This window comes from Schistocerca americana, chromosome 6 (genome assembly GCF_021461395.2).
Source record: "Schistocerca americana isolate TAMUIC-IGC-003095 chromosome 6, iqSchAmer2.1, whole genome shotgun sequence".
Classification (NCBI taxonomy): Eukaryota; Metazoa; Arthropoda; class Insecta; order Orthoptera; family Acrididae; genus Schistocerca; species Schistocerca americana.
Window position 1 is genome coordinate 354759962 of NC_060124.1, and position 20339 is coordinate 354780300.

Sequence of the window (20339 nt, forward strand, 5' to 3'; positions counted from 1 at the left end):
AGTACTACTGCCTGCCCCGAAGTTCTTCGTAGTTTCTAGATCTGAGGATGGAAAGGATTTTTCATCTGTCAACCCTCTCGTTATTCAGAAGGGCGTAGATGCCATAGCCGGACCTGTCAAGTCATGTACCAGGATGCGTAACGGTACCTTGTTGTTGGAAACTGAGAGCGCCTTTCAGGCACAAAAACTCCTTTGGACCACACTCCTGTACACGTTCCCTGTCCGGGTGGAGGCTCACCGCACTTTGAATTCGTCACGTGGTGTGGTATATACTAGATCACTCGACGGATTGACTGAGGAGGAGATTCAGTCTTTACTCACTGAGCAGGGTGTGACGGATGTCCATAGGGTCATGAAAAAGGTCGACAATGACCTTGTACCAACCCGGACACTTTTCTTGACCTTTGATGGTGTTCAGCTGCCGTGACGCATCAAGGCAGGCTATGAGGTTATTTCTGTTCGCCCCTATGTCCCTACACCTACGCACTGCTACCAGTGTCAGCGTTTTAATCACACCCGCCAGTCTTGTTCTAATGACTGTCCACCTCCGTCTCCTCGTTGCGTGAACTGTCAGGGTGACCATGCAGCGTCCTCCCGCGACTGTCCCATCTACAAGGATGAACGCTGTATACAGGAAATTGAGGTCAAAGAGAAAGTGTCCACCTCGGCTGCTCGCGGGCTATTTGCTAGTATAAAGCCCATGCTGCTCCCAGCGGGGAAATACAGTACTGTTCTCACGTCTCCTCGGACTACCAGGTAGGTGCCGACACAGACATGCGATTTGACCTTTAGCGCTACGGTCGTCCGTTCGGCTAGTGCTAAGATCGCCCGGTCAACGTCTCCTCTTCCTCCCGTCACCCATAAGACACAAGCACCTTCATCAGCTTCTGCCAAGACTAAGACCCAGAAGTCAGATGCACGGGCCTTCAAGAAGGAACCATCCCGTGAAGACTTCCTACGTACCCCGAACTCCCAGCCATCGACCAGTACTTCGACTAAACGACCTTCCAAGAAAGCTCATAGGAAGCAAAGTTCTCCTTCTCCGCCACGGCGCGTTTCTTCTCCTGTGCAACCCAGCGGTTGACGCCCCAGGCCATCATCCGTTTCGCCTGGCCGCACCGCTGGTAGCCGAACATCTGGCCGTTCACCAGCGGAGGAAGCTCCCCCTCCCGGCCATCTTAACATGGTGGCCGACGAACCTATTGAAGAAATGGACGATGACTCTCCGCATATTGATAGCGGCGGCAGTGCTCGCTTGAAGCCAGGCCCTCAGCGGCCTTCGAGGTGACCCCTCCTTGCTTCTCCCTTTCCTTTTTCTTCTCACGATTGGAACTTCTTCATTGGAAGATTCGCGGTATTCGCTCCAACCGAGAGGACTTAAAGTTGCTGCTATGCTTGCACTGCCTGCTCGTAGTAGCTCTCTGGGAAACGAAGCTACGCCCATGCGATCGAATTGACTTGGCACACTATGCCTCTGTGCGTTTTGACCTACCCCCTGTGGCAGGTATTCAGGCTCGTGGAGGGGTTATGTTGCTGGTCCGGGATGATATCTACTACGATCCCATCACATTGCAAACCGATCTGCGGGCAGTTGCCGTCCGAATTACTCTCCCCACTTTTACATTTTCCATTTGTACCGTTTACACTCCATCGTTGTCTGTCGTTACTAGGGCAGACACGATGCAAATTATTGCTCAGCTACCTGCACCATTTTTGTTGACTGCAGACTTCAATGCCCACCATCCCATTTGGGGCTCTCCAGCATCCTGCCCGAGAGGCTCCCTGTTAGCAGACATTTTCAACCACCTCAATCTTGTCTGCCTCAATACTGGCGCCCCTACTTTTCTTTCGGACACAATTCACACCTATTCCCATTTAGACCTCTATATATGTACTACACAACTTGCATGCTGGTTTGAGTGGTACGCACTTTCTGATACGTATTCGAGCGACCACTTCCCTTGTTATCCATCTCCTGCATCATACTCCATTTCCATGCTCAACTAGTTGGAACATCTCCAAAGCAGACTGGGGGCTCTTCTCTTCCAGGTCGACTTTTCAGGATCAGACCTTCGCAAGCTGTGATAGTCAGGTCGCACACCTCACGGAAGCCATTCTCACTGCTGCTGAATATTCCATCCCTCATACTACTTCTTCTCCACGTTGCGTACCGGTCCCCTGGTGGACCGCAGCATGTAGAGATGCTTTATGTACTCGTCGACGAGCTTTACGCACCTTTAAACGCCACCCTATGATGGTGATTACTATTAATTATAAACGATTATGTGGGCAGTGTCATCGTGTTATTAAAGAAAGCAAGAAAGCCAGCTGTGCTGCTTTCACAAGCTCCTTCAACAGTTTTACTCCTTCTTCTGTTGTCTGGGATAGAGTGCGCTGGCTCTCTGTCACTAAGGTCCACTCACCAGTTTCTGGCTTGACAGTCGCGAATGACGTCCTTGTGGCCCCTGAGGATGTCTCCAATGCCTTCGGCCGATTTTTCGCAGAGGTTTCGAGCTCCGCTCATTACCACCCTGCCTTCCTTCCCCGAAAACAGGCAGAGGAAGCAAGACCACCTAACTTCCACTCCTCGAATCATGAAAGTTATAATGCCCCATTCACTATGTGGGAACTCGAAAATGCACTTGCCCGGTCACGGTACTCCGCTCCGGGGCCTGATTCTATTCATATTCAGTTGCTGAAGAACCTTTCTCCTGCGGGTAAAGGTTTTCTTCTTCGTACTTATAATCGCATCTGGATTGAGGGTTATGTTCCCACATGCTGGCGTGAATCTATTGTTGTCCCGATTCCTAAGCCGGGGAAGGACAAGCACTTGCCGTCCAGTTATCGACCCATTTCCCTTACCAGCTGTGTCTGTAAGGTGATGGAACGAATAGTTAACTCTCGTTTGGTTTGGCTGTTCGAATCTCGACGTCTTCTTACCAATGTACAATGTGGATTTTGTAGGCGCCGCTCTGCTGTTGACCATCTAGTTACCTTGTCGACCTTCATGATGAATAACTTCTTGCGGAAGCGTCAGACCGTGGCTGTGTTCTTTGATTTGGAGAAGGCTTACGACACCTGTTGGAGGGCGGGAATTCTCCGCACCATGCATACATGAGGCCTTCGCGGTCGCCTCCCTCTTTTTATTCGTGTATTTTTAATAGATCGACAGTTCAGGGTACGTGTGAGTTCTGTCCTGTCCGACGCCTTTCGCCAGGAGAATGGGGTGCCACAGGGCTCAGTTTTGAGCGTCGCTCTCTTCGCCATAGCGATCAATCCAATAATGGGTTGCCTCCCAGCTGATGTATCAGGCTCCCTTTTCGTGGACGATTTTACCATCTACTGCAGCCACAGCGTACATGTTTCCTGGAGCGCTGTCTTCAGCGTTGTCTTGACCGTCTTTACTCCCGGAGTGTCGCCAATGGCTTCCGTTTTTCTGCCGAGAAGATGGTCTGTATTAACTTCTGGCACTACAAAAAGTTTCTCCCACCGTCCTTACATCTCGGTCCCGTTGCTCTCCCATTCGTGGAGACAACAAAATGTTTAGGTCTTACATTTGACAGGAAACTTAGCTGGTCTCCACATGTGTCATACATGGCTGCCCGATGTACCCATTCTCTAAATGTCCTCCGTGTTCTCAGAGGTACATCGTAGGGAGCGGATAGAACCATCCTACTTCGCCTATATCGGTCGATCGTCCGCTCAAAGCTGGATTATGGGAGCTTTGTATACTCCTCTGCACGGCCGACCATCTTACGCCTTCCAATCCGAGCATTCTATACTAGCCCCATCCAGAGTCTTCATGCTGAAGCCAGTGAATTGCCACTAACCTACCGGCACGATATACTGCTTTGTCGGTATGCCTGTCAGCTATTGTCAGTGCCCAATCACCTGTCTTATCGTTCCATTTTTGATGACTGTCTCCACCATCAATGCGGGTTGTATGTATTTGCCTTGCTACCCCCTTGAGTTCGCTTTCGTTGCCTCCTTCAGCACCTTGATTTTTCACTCCCTGCAACCTTTAGAGTGGGCGAGAGCCAAACGCCACCTTGGCTCCAGGCTCAGGTTTGAGTTCACCTTGACCTCAGCTCGCTCCCGAAGGAGGTTACCCCAGCTTCAGTATACCGCTCACAGTTTGTCGAACTTCATTTGAAGTTCATTAATACGATCTTCATTTATACAGATGGCTCTAAGACCAATGACGGTGTCAGGTGTTCTTTTATTGTCGGGGCACACAGTTTCAAATATCGGTTCCATGGCCATTGTTCGGTCTTCACAGCTGAGCTATTTGCCCTCTGTGAGGCTGTTCTTTACAACCGCTGCCACCGACATTCTGCTTATGTCATCTGCTCTGATTCCCTGAGTGCCATCCACAACCTCAGTGATCCGCATCCGGTTCACCCTCTCATGCACCAGATCCAACGCTCTCTTCAGCAGCTGGTGGACGACGGTTGTCCGGTTACCTTTATGTGGGTTCCTGGCCATGTCGGTATCCCTGGGAACGAAGCTGCAGGTGGCGCGGCCAAGACTGCGGTCCTCCAGCCTCGGACAGCTTCTCATTGTGTGCCTTCATCTGATTTTAGCAGGGTCATTTGTCAGTGCATTTTATCACTGTGGCATGCCGATTGGTCTACACTTACTGAAAACAAGCTTTGGGCCTTGAAACCTCTCCCCACAGCTTGGACGACCTCTTCACGCCCTTCTCAGTGGGAGGAGGTCGCTTTGGCCCAGTTACAGATTGGACACTGCCGGTTCAGCCATCGCCATCTGCTGACGGCTGCGCCAGCGCCGTTCTGCCCATGTGGGCAATTGCTGACGGTACGCCACATTTTAACGTCCTGTCCGAATTTTAATACACTGCGCATTGATCTTGGCCTGCCATGTTCTCTGGATGACATTTTAGTGGATGACCCGGGAGCAGCTGCTCGCATTCTTCATTTTATCCATTTGACAGACCTGTCTAAGGACATTTAGTTGTGCTGTTTTCTTTTAATCCCTAGCCTGTTAATGTGTCTTTTATAGTGTTGTCCTTTTTAGTTGCTGTTTTAACCTTGTGCCTCGCAGTGCATTCATAACTTAGTCTGGGCACTAACGACCACTGTATTTGTGTGCCCTAAAACCACAAAAAAAAAAAAAAAAAAAAAAAAAAAAAAAATTAATTCGAATAGAGATGTTGTGATTCCACTCTGATCATTGTGTAGTAATTTAGAGCTGCAAGACATAAAGATTGCTTATCATTGTTACTGATTATCTTTCATGTTTTGACGAATATGTTGTTTCATGACTTCGTGCTGTTCATTGCATTTTTTGAAGCAGACTTTATGGAAATTTGAATTTTTAAAAAAATATAGGATTTAAAACACTTTAACAACTAAAACACAGCAAAATTTGCAGTATACCTTTATTTTATATAGTTTTAAAATAACAGTAGGTAGTTACCTCTTTACTCACAGATAATTACTATGTGGAAAAACATATTTTAGTTTTGAGAAATTGTATGTGAAATCAACACTGATTTTACTACTCATCATTTCAACATAGAATGATTACTGCACTCCATAATTCTATGAAGGGAGAAACTCTGCCACATTTTAATTTTAAAAGATCAACTAGAAAGTAATCATGTTTTCCTATGGGGCCCTAAATCATATTATAATCACTTTCAGTCTGCATGCATTTCCAGTAGACATTCCTAGGACCTCCAAGCAAGTCAGACCATCACACTGTTAACACGAATCTCTTATCTCCCTCTTCTCACCCCTAAATGGCCAAGGTCACTAACGCAGGCTTGTGAGATGTCGATCGACCCAGAGGTAAGCTGGTTCGAATCTTGTCAGTATTTGGCTGGCAGAGGCAGGAGAGGTGATGGCATAGAGTATCTTATCACAAGACTTTGCACCTATGTCCTGGTTTAAATACCAAGCCTCTCCACAGCCTCTCATTAAGTGACATTGTTGGTGGTAATCCGTCCGTCAGATGGGGACATTAAGCTCAGTGGCGCCATTGGTGCTCTTCGAGAACATTAGGTTATGTGCTGGCACCAGGTTTCACCTCCCTTCTCTCATCTTCTCCAACACAAACATGGCACTACACTATACACACACCCATTACAGTCACCTACACTTAATAGATATACTTAAGCATACAGTTATATGAGGGTGGGTTGAAAAGTTCTTGGAATGGAATAGAAAAAAAGTACTTACATCACTGAAACTTTTTCTTTATTTTTCAATGTTGTCACCTTGTAGATTAATGCACTTGGTCCACCGATGTTCTAGTGCCTTGATCCTATCTCGAAAATGAGTTTCATCCAGGCCTGAAAAATAGTTGTCAACTCAGTCTATAAGTTCTTTGATTGAAGTGAATCTTCGTCCACCAAGAAAAATTTTCAGTTTTAGGAAGGAATATAAGTCTGACAGAGCGATATCAGGTGAATAAGGTGGCTGTGGCAACATCCATATCTTAGTTCATGTAATTTTGCCATGGCAATGGCACGTGTGTGTGGGCACATATTGTCTCGATGGAAGATGACTTTCTTCTTTACTAATTTTCACGAATCTTTTGTTGCATTTTCTCCAGGAGGTTAGCGTAGTGTTCTCCAGTAATTGTTTGCCCAGTGGGGAGATAATCTACGAACAGAATCCCCTTCATATCCCAGAACACTGATGCCATGACCTTTCCCACCAAAGGCATTATCTTTGCTTTCATTGCTGGTGGAGAATCAGCATGTTTCCACTGCTCCAACTTGTTTTTTTGTCTGGGGTATAGTAGTGCACCCAAGTTTCATCTGTGGTCACAAACCAGTGGAAAGAATCTTGTTCATTTCTCCTAAAATGGGCCAAACATTGTTGCGGTATGTCCATTCTCATGCGTTTTTGATCCAGCGTCAAGAGTCATGGCACCCATCTTGCAGGCACCCATCTTGCAGGTAGTTTTTCCATTTCTAATTCTTCAGTTAAAATGTGATATACCCTTTCACATGACATCTGGCAAACGTGAGCAATTTCACGCACTTTCAATCGGCGATCCTCCATGACCATTTTGTGCACTTTTCTGGAGTAGTGACACATCTTCGTCGACCACTGCGTGGATCATCATCTAAGCTCTCCTGACCAAATTTAAATTCATTTGTCCACTTGGCAACAGTTGAATATGAATGAGCAAAGTCCGCCAGTGTATTCGGAAAACTGCTATGGATGTCCTTTGCTTCCATACCTTTCTTTACGAAGTACTTAATCACTGCTCGAATCTCAATTTTTTTCCATCTTCGCAAATCACTACACGGACACAACAACAGAGCCACGTCACAGCCACAGCTCTCTTCCAAGAGCACTGACGTGGCATGTGTTTACAGGGAACAGTCCAATGAATATCACATGAACAACTCATTGCGCTAGCGCTGACCTCTCGTGCTGATTTCCAGAACTTTTCAAACCATCCTCGGACTTCGTGAGGGAAAAGTGCCTGCGGGCATGAAGGACAGGGGAAAAGCTTTACAATTCAGTGGCTGAACGTGCCTTTCGAGATCTCCCAGCCATTCACACCATATGACTTTTTTTTTCCTTTCTCTTCAAATGAAGAGGTAAAAACGCAGATGTTTTTGTTTTTCTAACAATTATTTTTGTTTTTGTAGCTCAAACCACCAAAACAGCAACGTTTTCTTTGAGGCTTTCCACCATCTGTCGCTGCACTGATAGCTGCATGACGATGTTGTGCTACCTTGTTCTTACGTTAGGTGGCTGTTGCTGTTATCCCCAACGAAAAAATCTGTGCTTACCGAAGAAACAAAGTTATCCATCATCGTCAGCTGTCGTGTCTTCTTCACTTTCAGTTTCTGTCTCTGAATTAGTGTTGTGATCACTAAATATATCGAAATCAGAATCATTATCCCTGTCGCCCAACTCTTCATCTGAGAATTCATTCTTGAACATCCACATCTGTCTCACATAAAACTCGTTGCATAGAAGGTCCAGTTTTCCTCGCCATGGAGATACAGTTATGACATGCAAAAACTGTGGTACAATAATTCTGTAAGACCTCCGAAAGACTAAAAATAAGAAATAAAAATTGTCAACATGTAAGTATTCTGGTACGTGTAGCTTGTGATCCAACAGAACGGTACATTGAGAGGTCCGCTTGCTTCACAGGAGTGTACAAAATATCATGATATTGTAGCTGTTAGAGAGATGGTCCACATTACTACTGAAGGCCTAAAACTGGTGATAAGAACGCTAAATAGGACCGTAAAAAAGATTATCTTGTATTCCCAGAAACTTTTTGCAAAAATTGAGGCTTTTGGACTGGTGGTTTAAAGAATCGGTGGGACAAGGACCTATAATTTGGGACAAAAAAAGGACATCGCTGTCTAGTGTGGCGCAGAGGCAGCGTTTGTATGCCTCAAAATTGGATAAGCTGCTTGCCGGCCACTGTGGCTGAGTGGTTCTAGGCGCTTCAGTCCAGAACAGCGCTGCTGCTACGGTTGCAGGTTCGAATCCTGCCTCGGGCATGGATGTGTGTGATGTCGTTAGGTTAGTTAGGTTCAAGTAGTTCTAAGTCTAGGGGACTGATGACCTCAGATGTTAAGTCCCATAGTGCTTAGGGCCATTTGAACCATTTTTGATATGCCGCTCCTTGTAACCCACCAAGCATCAAGTAAGTCCACATAGGTATGTGAGTTCAGCAATGTCACAGCTGCACCCGTGTCCACTTGTAGTCTGAGCTGCTTGTCCATCATTGTACTTCAATCAATTCTGTTATCATCGCTCCCCCCTCCCTCCCCCTCCCCCCCCTGCCCCCCCCCCCCCCCCCCGAGAACTAATGACACCCGACACCCGTGATCAGGAGCCACTGCCGTGATGTCACACCAAGGCTCAATCTGATCATCTGTAACACAAGATACATCGAAAGATTGAGCAATATTCAACACTTCAGCCAAAGACGGATTCTCGCACGTTGATGCACCTCATTGTCTGGAGCCATTCGAATGCCGGCATCATGGACCATAGAATCAGCATAGGAATCCCGATGAGCACCAGTAACGACATTTGGGTCAGAGACAGTGGAGTTTGGCTGCCCAAGCCTGGTAGGATTAGTGTAGCTGTTCATAACAAAGAAATCGACACACTCTGCAGTGACATTGTGCACTTGGAAAGCAGCTTACACATTTCGTCGAACGAAAGAGATGCTGGTTCCTGGAGCAGGGCTGATTGGCACAACAACTGGTGGTGAAATCCAAGAGAAGAACAAAGTGCTACTAAAGTTCCATCAGTGACACCAAAACCAGTGTCACAGTTGCACCTTTGTCCACTTGTAGTCTGAGCTCCTTGTCCATCACGTGCACTTCAATAAATTTTGTTGTTATTCGTAAGCAATGCAAACACACGATTCACTTCCTCGCTGAATCCACTTCTCATAAGCCTCTAAGTCTTTGGTCTCGTCATCTTGAGGGGCGGATAGGTGACCGGTACGCCGACAGGGTTGAAGCCTCCATAGACAATGTGGTGATAGCAGCCTTAAGTGACTGCTGCTGCTCGCGGAATGATTTGAACACTGCCTCAATGGCCATGAAAACTGATGGAAGAGCCAGATAGACTCAGCTTACGAAAGTGAACATCTTACTCATCGCTAACTATCTCATAATGCTAGACACAATGAATAGAGCAGCCACAAAAAATGGTTCAAATGGCTCTGAGCACAATGGGACTTAACGTCTGAGGTCATCTGACCCCTAGATTTAGAACTACTTAAATCTAACTAACCTAAGGACATCACACACATCCACGCCCGAGGCAGGAGTCGAACCTGTGACCATAGCAGTAGCGCGGTTCCGGACTGAAGCGCCTACAACTGCTCGGCCACAACGGCTAGCTAGCCACAAAAAACCAAAGTTTGTTTACCCACAGTCAAGCTAAGATCAAAGATTAGAGCAGCAAAAAGTGAATGGCTAAGACATGAATGTGAAGAAATTGAAAGCATGCAAGCTTCACATGACGATTTTAACTTACATAAAAAGTTAAAAGAAACTGCTGGGATACATAGAAGAAAAAACATCTTCTTATTAACCAACAAAAGTAATAAAATATTTCTAGATACCAATGAGAAGAAAGAGATATGGGAAGACTACATTAAGAACCTCTTTTCAGATGATAGACCAAATGCTGAGATATCTGGGAACAACAATTTAACAGTACCTCCAATCACGAAAGAAGAAATCGAGAAAGCCATCAAAAACTCAAAAACCAATAAATCCACAGGGCCTGATGAAATTCCAATCGAACTTATTAAACTCCTTGATGAAGAAGGTATCAAAGTCTTGAACAAACTGTTTAGCAAAATTTATGACACTGGTCATTACTCTGGCGAATGTCTATTATCAACATTCATTCCCTTACCACAGAAGAGGAATGCGAGAGGATGTGAAGATCACAGACTCATTAGTCTTATGAGCCATTCTCTGAAAATATTTCTGATGGTCATCCATCAAAGGCTATACAAAAAAGTCAGAAATTCATTAGGGAGACACAGTTTGGATTTAGGAAAGGTTTAGGTACAAGATGAGGAATAGTCGCACTACAAGTTCTAGTACAAAACTGCTATGATCAGGGTAAAAATGTTGGCCTCTGTTTATTGACTATGAAAAAGCATTCGATAGAGTATAACATCATAAAATCATGGAAATTCTCAAAAGAATTGTTATAGATGAGAAAGATATCAGCTGTATAGACAATTTATATTGGAATCAGACAGTGCAGGTTTAATTTGATAATGAGGACACAGATTTGGTCAATGTATGTAGAGGAGTCTGACAAGGATGCATACTATTACCCCTGTTATTTAACTTATACTCTGAGAGTATTTTTCAGGAGGCACTTGATGATGTAGAGAAGGCTTAAAAGTTAATGGAGTGTATATCAACAACATTCGCTATGCTGATGACACGATATTGATAGCCGATAATTTAGATGCCCTTCACCAACTCGTCAACATTGTAGGAGATTACAGCAGTACTCTGGGTCTGAATATTAACATCAAAAAGACTAATTTTATGATTGTCACACAAGAGTCCCACTCATTTAAAGATCCAAATCTACAATTTCAAGGGTCTGTAATACAAAGAATCAACAAGTTTAAATACCTCGGAACCTGGCTTTGTGAAGACTGGTGAACAGACTTGGAAATAAAATGTCGCATAGAGAATGCCCGAAATGCATTCATAAAATTTAAGAATATTCTTACAAGCACAGACCTACACCTAAACCTTAGATCTGTAAAATGCTACATCTGGTCCGTGCTTCTATATGGCTCTGGAGGATGGACACTAAATATGACAACAACGAAGAAGTTAGAGGCCTTTGAAATGTGGATATATCGCAGAATCTTTAAAGCACCATGGACCTCAAGAATAACAAACACCGAAGTACTGGAACAAATGAACAAGCAGCGAGAAATGTTGACAGTGCCTAAAGGAAGAAAAACTGCATACCAAGGACATATTGTACGGAACACCAAATATATGCTTCTGCAGTTAATATCAGAAGGGAATATTGAAGGAAAAAGAAGACAAGGGCGAAGAAGAACATCCTGGTTGGACAATATAAAGCAGTGGATGACACTACAAAATGTAGACCAGCTATTACATACTGCACTTCACAGAAGAAAGATGCAGCATGTGGTCACTGACATCCATTAATGGATAAGCTGCAGAAGAAGAAGAAGTCAAGCAAATAACAAACATAAAAATGGTACAATAAGCAGTAGAACAACACAATCTGAGAAATGACCATGCCTAATGTTACCAGCTATGCAAAACGAAATAAGTGAAATGCTTCTACTCCCCCCCCCCCTCCCCCCCCCCCCCCCCCCCCAAAAAAAAAAAAGGAGTCAGAAAAATCTGAAATAAAACAAGATGTGTTATTGTTCAGTTTGATTTTTGTAATAATTATACTGTGTAAGGTGTAAGTGAGGAACATACACGAAAATACAGTAAGATTGAAATTGTTAGATAACTCCAACCATATTAAGAGCAATTTGCTCAAATTTTATACACAGACAAGCCAAAAAGTAATCAACGCTGAAATTATTTTGATGGAATTGTTTTAGTATTGATTCAGGCTCTTGAAAAATACTTTACTCATGGTTGGTATGTTGTTCAGTTTAAATATACTTCAGGAAATAAGTGTTCCACAGAGTTTTGCATCTATCTTAAATGCGTGTATAACATTTCATTTTAATGATTTTTAATAGCTGGAGAGAAAAGTGCAAAAGAATAAGAATTTAGAGGTGTGCATTATGCATCTTATTAGAGAAATGATCTCTAGATGCATTAGTAATTCGAATGGAGATATAACAATTTGATATTTTATTTCTATGATATACATATAAAATATCTGCCTATATTTTGTCTGCTTTGCGTAGAACGGCTTCCTTCATTATTGTGAAGCTGCAACACTTTGCTGATGTTAGCTCTGCTGCAACAGTGTTTCCAGTAAGCCTCTCAACTGTTTATTTTTCGTAGTTACGTTTTCACTCTTGTGTATGCTGACAACCCCAGAACACTCACCAGCACAACTTTAGTTTGCTTTCTTTGTGTTTTTTGATTCTGTCTAATAATACATTTTCATGGAATATTCAAGCGAGTTTTGAAATCTTAATTCAATGCAAGTAATTTTCCTTTAATCAACATGAATTTTAAGCTTCCTTACTTTTAAGGAAAAAAGCTAGAGAAGAAGCCAAATGATTGTGAATGAAGCCATACTTCCGCATCCCAGACAAATCACTCATTCCCCAGCTAAGTGGTAATAGAAAGAAGCCAGAGTTAGATCTACAAAAATTGATTTGGCAACACTGAACCTGTCGCGTTGTCCTTACATAGGGGAGTGCGGCGGTAGATGGTGCGGCGGGTACAGCATCGTGTACACGAAAGCTGCGAATAAAGAAAGGATTGCCAACTCAGTGGCAAGCGCTATTTTGGACCCAAGGGACTATAGCAGTGCTATGGACAGAACTATTAAATTCTCATTTATGAGCAACTGAATTGAACTGTATGTGCGTAAAGCAAACAATGAACTACAGCTTTTAATTGTTTCCTGGTTTCTACTGGAAATATGAAGCGAATAAAGTAACAACTTAATTTGGGGCAATTCTCCTGGGCTTTCCTTTGTAAAGGAACATTTGAAAATGGAGTAAAGTGTTTCAGCTTTTGCTCTGGAACCATCAATTTCATTTCCTGTCTCATTTGCTAGGGACTGGGCACTAACTTTGGTAAAACTAACAGCCTTTACATATGACCACAATTTCTTTGAGTTTTGTGAACAACATTTGACAATATTCTGCTATGTTAGTCATTGAAGGCATCAGGCATTGCTCTCTTGACATCCAAATGCTTTTCATTCAGCATCTCTCTATCTGTAGCCCTACACTTTGTTTCACACATCTATTGTGCAGTAATCGCTGTTTCTTTATACGCTTCTTTACTGTGACTACAGTCACCGTCCATTATGTTCCTCCCATTATGAATGGCCCTACTGGGTATATATCTATCCAGTGCATGGTCAATTACTGTTTTAAACTTGAGTCATAGTTCCTCTACTACTCCTGCCCTGTACTGGAAGTTTCTAGTTCCTCACTGAGATTTGACACTATGATTTTTATCTAGTTTACTGAACATACCATTTTCAGTGTGGACAACCTCAAAGAGGTCAGGTCTGCGTGTTGCCATTGGATCCAATATATATCCATCATGAGTGGGGTTCTGAACTATCTGTTCTAGGTAGGTCACTTCAAGGTAATAAGGCAACTGTGCTGTCTTGGAATGAAAAAGTGAAGGTGTCCATAAAGAAATTAGAGCTGTGACAAAACAGAATGGAAAGTAGCATGCTAGATATGTTCCTTATTCTAGTGGCACTATTAGAGGACACAGATAATCCACTACTTCCAGTGGAGATAAAAGGCTACCTTCTATATCATCTTGAAACATTAAAAACTCACTTTGAAAAGTATTTCAGTAATGATTTTCATAAATGTAATTGTATTAAAAATTTGTTCAAAAATAATCCTTGACTGTCATGTCTAAATACTGCATAAAAGAGCAAGAAGAAATTTTTGATATCACTTGTGATACTCCACTGAAGAGTAGACTTAATTAAGTTTTTGTTGGAGTTTTGAATATGTATTAGTAAGGAATTCCCAGCACTGTGCCAAAATGCTATTAAGAACATGATTTCATGTGCAACAACATACTTGTGCTTTTCACCTTTGACAGCTATGAAGTTGAACTATATTTGAAAGCTAAATGTATGCAAAGAACAAGTGGCTGTTTCTGATATTACACCATATCTTGAGGAATTTTCTTCTCAAAAGTTAGCCCATCCATCACATTGAACTTTGTCATTTAAATTTGTAATGCTCTTATAATCCTTCTTTGCTGAATTGTAAATATTACTCATTTCATAGATTTTTAATACCAGTAACTGAAAATGTGATAAAAGATATACACTTTTTTTTTTTTTTGCTCGTAAAAGAGGTGGGGAGTTGATACTACTTTTTCTTGTGAAGAGGAGTCCAAAGGAAAAAAGTTTGAAAACCACTGGCTTAGATTGCAAGTTCATGTGTAGGCTTCACCTGTTTAGCTGCACCTCCCAAATGACAGTGGACCTTCACTGTCTCATCCCCAGCCTTCTGCACTGGTCACACTCTACCTGCTATGATTGTTTTCTGCAGCCCGTCCACATGGTCTGTGTGATATTTTAATAGTCATTGGGCAAGCACCTGATAAAGTATATTGTGTTGAACGTCTATAATAATTTTCCAGATCAATGAAATTCAGGAAAGGGCACAGCACTATCATAAAATTGATCCATAAAACTGAGGTACAACAAATGAAAAGTAAGTAAGTGCATGAGCCGTGATGTGACTGCTCCAATTATCACCAGTGGGTTATATTATACACAAATTGGTGTGCAGTGTATTGCACATGGCCCAGTGAGTACATTTTTCCAAAAAACAGAAGCTGAGTACATGTTTTTCATAAATTTTATGCAGCTGAATTTCCACTTGAGGTTCTTTTGAATGGTTCCTGCAGAAAGAGAATTGGCTCAGTCATGTTTGGTCATTCACCTGCCAGAGCAGAAGTCAACTATGAATAGTTCTATAAATTTTCTAAATCCATTACTGCCTTAATTGACACTAAGAAGCTCATTGCTAGTGCTGTGTGTAATGTCACACTAATTTTCCAAGCTGACCACATGTATCAAAGATAGCCTGCATATTGCCTCTGGAACAGACACCACTAATACTAGGAACAGGGACAATATTTGAGACACTGGCGGATAGGCAAATAGTCTGGTTGCAAATTTGTGTTGTCCACATTGTCCCATGGCATCTGTACATTACATTGTCTAACATTCAGTAATATTACCACATTATAATGCAATTATAATAACAATGTTGAATGTCATCTATTATGATTTCGTGTTCTAAAAAATGTATTTGTATACCAACAGCTGTGGTTTACATGCTGTCAGTGCACTTAGTAAAATTATAGATTTTAATAATGTTATTTTTAAATTGTTTTTAAAACTGTCCTTAACAAATCATTGCTGCCATTTAGGTACATTTGTTATGAACATGACTGCAGTGGACACAGATGACATGCAGCAAGGTGGCAATGCCAAAATTAGGTATTCTATTGAAAAGAATGCCATAGATGATGCAAGTGGAAATTCTATTTTTGAAATCAACCCAACCACTGGAGAAATAAGAACAGCCATTTGTTGCCTTGATCGCGAGAGGACAGCGTATTATTCTATTCAAGTTGTTGCATCTGATGGAGGAGGACTCAAAGGTATGTTCAGTAAGCATTTCAGCAATAAAAAATATCCTTTAAGACCCATTTCCTTTTAAAAGTATTATCATCATCACATCATCAAGGCTACTCAAGGAGTTATCAAATCTTATGAGCCACACTAGGTAACTTCCTGCTTCACACTTAGCTAAAAAGATATGAATCTATTATTCTGTAAATTAGTGTTCAGTAAGAAATGAATATGTACTACATATAAGTTTAAGCGAGAATGTGAAGTACAGATTTAGTTCACTTACTTGAATTGTTGATTCAGATGAAACATGTTCTTTTCATTGGCTTAATTCTGCAGCAGTTACTTAATAAGTTTTTTTGTTGGACACTTTTTTGTGCAAAAGCATTATTTAACGATTTTAATATTGAAATATATTTGATAACTTTGAATCTACATCACACTCTTAACAACTTTTTTTACTCATAGTACATATTCAGATACATCAAAATGGCAAAATTCACATATTTATGATAAAATTGCACTAAAACGTGTAATTAATATAAAACAGTATTTCGTCCTATCATTTATAATTTATATAATTTTATGAGGATAAAATTTGTACCAAAGCTGTTATTTCTTTGCAATTATTTTTAATTAAATCATTAAAGCTGACAATCACCACAAAACCTATCAGCATACCATAAGTCTCCGCCCTCCTCTAGTTTCACAGTAACTGATAGTGAAGATAATGGAGTTCTTGTTGATGAAATATGTGTATTTACTGAATTATAACAATAATGCTTAACAGCAGTCAAGCTTATTAAGCCAATTAGGACAATTACATCAGCGGAGGTTCGAGTCCTCCATCTGGCATGGGTGTGTGTGTTTGTCCTTAGGATAATTTAGTTTAAGTAGTGTGTAAGCTTAGAACTCCCATAAGATTTCACACACATGTGAACATTATTTTGAAATGAAATGATCATTTGACATTATAGGCTGGGAGATGCCATCTGGTTTGATTTGGCCACCTAGTGCAAGTCTTTTTATTTGACACCATTTCAGCTAGTCACGCATCGATGGTGAAGACAACAAAACACTCAGTCCCCAGCCATAAACAAACCAAGGAGCCAATGATCTAAAGGCAGCAATGTCAACCACTGCACCATAAGCTGTGGACTATAAAACTAACATAAGTTTTTATCTTGAGTCTGAAGAATGGTTTAATTCATTTTTTTGTGCTAGTCTATTCTGTGTAATCCTCTTCTTTTCTATATAACTACTGTCATAGCCAGATGTAGAATTAACTTCCAGTGCTCATGTGGACAATATTAATACTAACCTTAGAGATTCCCCATCTAATGCAAAAATCTATAATGAATTACTGGCAGAAAGGAAGCTGCACAACTACTTAGTTAAATTTTTACAAGATTTCAAAGTGGAGCAAAACTGGCAACTTGCTTTAAATATTCATAAATGTAAAATTATGATCTTAAAAAAATGCATCATACTATGACTACAGTATCAATGAGTCAACTGGAATCAACCCTATTATGCAAATACATGAGTGTAAAAATTTGTTGGGAAATGAAACGGAATCATCACATAGGATCAGTTGTAGGTGAGGCAGGTGACCAACTTTGGCTGATTGGCAGGATACTGGGAAAACACACTCAGTCTACAAATCAGATTGCTTGAAAACCACTCAGGTGACCCATCTTACAGTAGTGCTCAAGTGGGTGGGACTGATACCAGATAGGACCAACATGGGATTTTGAACTTATAAAAAGAATTGCAGTATGGATGGTAACAACTTTGATTGACCCATGATGGATATGCTGAAAAAAGTGAACTGGCTGATGCTTGAAGATAGAACTAAAATATTATAATCTTCACTGTATAGACAATAACATGTATTGAATAAACAAATCTTCTGTAACAGCAAATTAAAATTTTCTGTTATTCCACAAAGCTAAACAATAATAGTTCTTGATAGAAATTAGTATAAGCATGAGTTCCTGATTGAGTTTGATAAAATCCAAGGACAACTACTTTGTTATTCATACATATTAAAACTATGATATTATGCAAAGTACAATGATGAAAATTACACATTTGTCAGCTGAAGCACTATACAACAGAATTCGAAATTGGTCCTGGTAAACAGCAGTGGCAGTTGTAATTCAGCTGCAGAGGCAAAGTCATATAATAACAACTGAGAGCACCACTGGGTGGTCTGACACTTGCACACCAAGGAAGTTTAAGTGATCAGCCCTGCGACATCATCGGCATTCTCATTCCAAGTGCCCTTGCCAGACATGGGTGATGTTTTATACATTGATACAGCATGTTACGTAACAGACTCTCCTGTGTTAGTTTCAGGACCAGTTTTACTACAACCCCCACTCTTATCACTCACAAAGGGACCACAAAGACACAATTGGACTGATCACAGTGCATACATAGGCATGTAAGTAGCCATTCTCCCATCTCTATATGTGAATCAAATAAAATGGTAAGGAGACATAATAATTGGTATAATGGAAATTATCCTGTACCATGCAATCCAAAGTAGTGTGTTTGTACAATGTAGGTGTAGCTCTACTGCAATCTAAATCCACTTTAACCTACATACTGTAGTCTACATCTACATTTATACTCCGCAAGCCACCCAACGGTGTGTGGCGGAGGGCACTTTACGTGCCACTGTCATTACCTCCCTTTCCTGTTCCAGTCGCGTATGGTTTGCGGGAAGAACGACTGCCGGAAAGCCTCAGTGCACGCTCAAATCTCTCTAATTTTACATTCGTGATCTCCTTGGGAGGTAAAAGTAGGGGGAAGCAATATATTCGATACCTCGTCCAGAAACGCACTCTCTCGAAACCTGGACAGCAAGCTACACCGGGATGCAGAGCACCTCTCTTGCAGAGTCTGCCACTTGAGTTTGCTAAACATCTCCGTAACACTATCACGCTTACCAAATAACCCTGTGACGAAACGTGTTGCTCTTCTTTGGATCTTCTCTATCTCCTCTGTCAACCCGATCTGGTACAGATCCCACACTGGTGAGCAATACTTAAGTATAAGTCAAACGAGTGTTTTGTAAGCCACCTCCTTTGTTGAAGGACTAAATTTTCTAAGGACTCTTCCAATGAATCTCAACCTGGCACCCGCCTTACCAACAATTAATTTTACATGATGATTCCACTTCAAATCATTCTGCACACATACTCCCAGATATATTACAGAAGTAACTGCTACCAGTGTTCATTCTGCTGTCATATAATCATACAATAAAGGATCCTTCTTTTTATGTATTCGCAATACATTACATTTGTCTATGTTAAGGGTCAGTTGCCACTCCCTGCACCAAGCACCTATCCACTGCAGATCTTCCTGCATTTCACTATAATGGTCTAATGCTGCAACTTCTTTGTATACTACAGCATCATCCTCAAAAAGCAGCATGGAACTTCCGACACTATCTACTAGGTCATTTATATGTATTGTGAAAAGCAATGGTCCCATAACACTCCCCTGTGGCACGCCAGAGGTTACTTTAACGTCTGTAGACGTCTCCCCATTGAGAACAACATGCTGTGTTCTGTTTGCTAAAAACCCTTCAATCCAGCCACACAGCTGGTCTGATATTCCGTAGGCTCTTACTTTGTTTATCAGGCGACAGTGTGGAACTGCATCGAACACCTTCCGGAAGTCAAGGAAAATAGCATCTACCTGGCAGCCTGTATCTAATATCTTCTGCGTCTCATGAACAAATAAAGTAAGTTGGGTCTCACACAATCATTGTTTCCAGAATCCATGTTGATTCCTACAGAGTAGATTCTGGGTTTCCAGAAACGACATAATACATGAGCAAAAAACATGTTCTAAAATTCTAAAACAGACTGACATCAGAGATATAGGTCTATAGTTTTGCGCATCTGCTCGACGACCCTTCTTGAAGATTGGGACTACCTGTGCTCTTTTCCAATCATTTGGAACCCTCCGTTCCTCTAGAGACTTGCGGTACACGGCTGTTAGAAGGGGGGCAAGTTCTTTCACGTACTCTGTGTAGAATCGAATTGGTATCCTGTCAGGTCCAGTGGACTTTCCTCCGTTGAGTGATTCCAGTTGCTTTTCTATTCCTTGGACACTTATTTCGATGTCAGCCATTTTTCCGTTTGTGCGAGGATTTAGAGAAGAAACTTCAGTGCGGTCTTCCTCTGTGAAACAACTTTGGAAAAAGGTGTTTAGTATTTCAGCTTTGTGCATGTCATCCTCTGTTTCAATGCCATCATCATCCCGGAGTGTCCAGATATGGTGTTTTGAGCCACTTACCGATTTAACGTAAGACCAGAACTTCCTAGGATTTTCTGTCAAGTTGGTACATAGAATTTTTCTTTCGAATTCACTGAACACTTCACGCATAGCCCTTCTTACGCTAACTTTGACATTGTTTAGCTTCTGTTTGTCTGAGAGGTTTTGGCTGTGTTTAAAATTGCAGTGAAGCTTGGTCCCCTCAAGCACTTGTGTCTGTATATGTGTGGA

General features: G+C 41.7%; 1 protein-coding gene across 1 annotated transcript in view; it reads left to right on the forward strand.

The window, feature by feature from the left end:
• LOC124620144 (neural-cadherin-like) overlaps positions 1 to 20339 on the forward strand; it is a 198212-nt gene that overhangs the window by 149635 nt on the left and 28238 nt on the right. The window contains exon 6 of the mRNA XM_047146814.1: positions 15608 to 15841. Coding sequence (XP_047002770.1) covers positions 15608 to 15841 — 234 coding nt within the window. The remainder of the gene's footprint in view (positions 1 to 15607; positions 15842 to 20339) is intronic.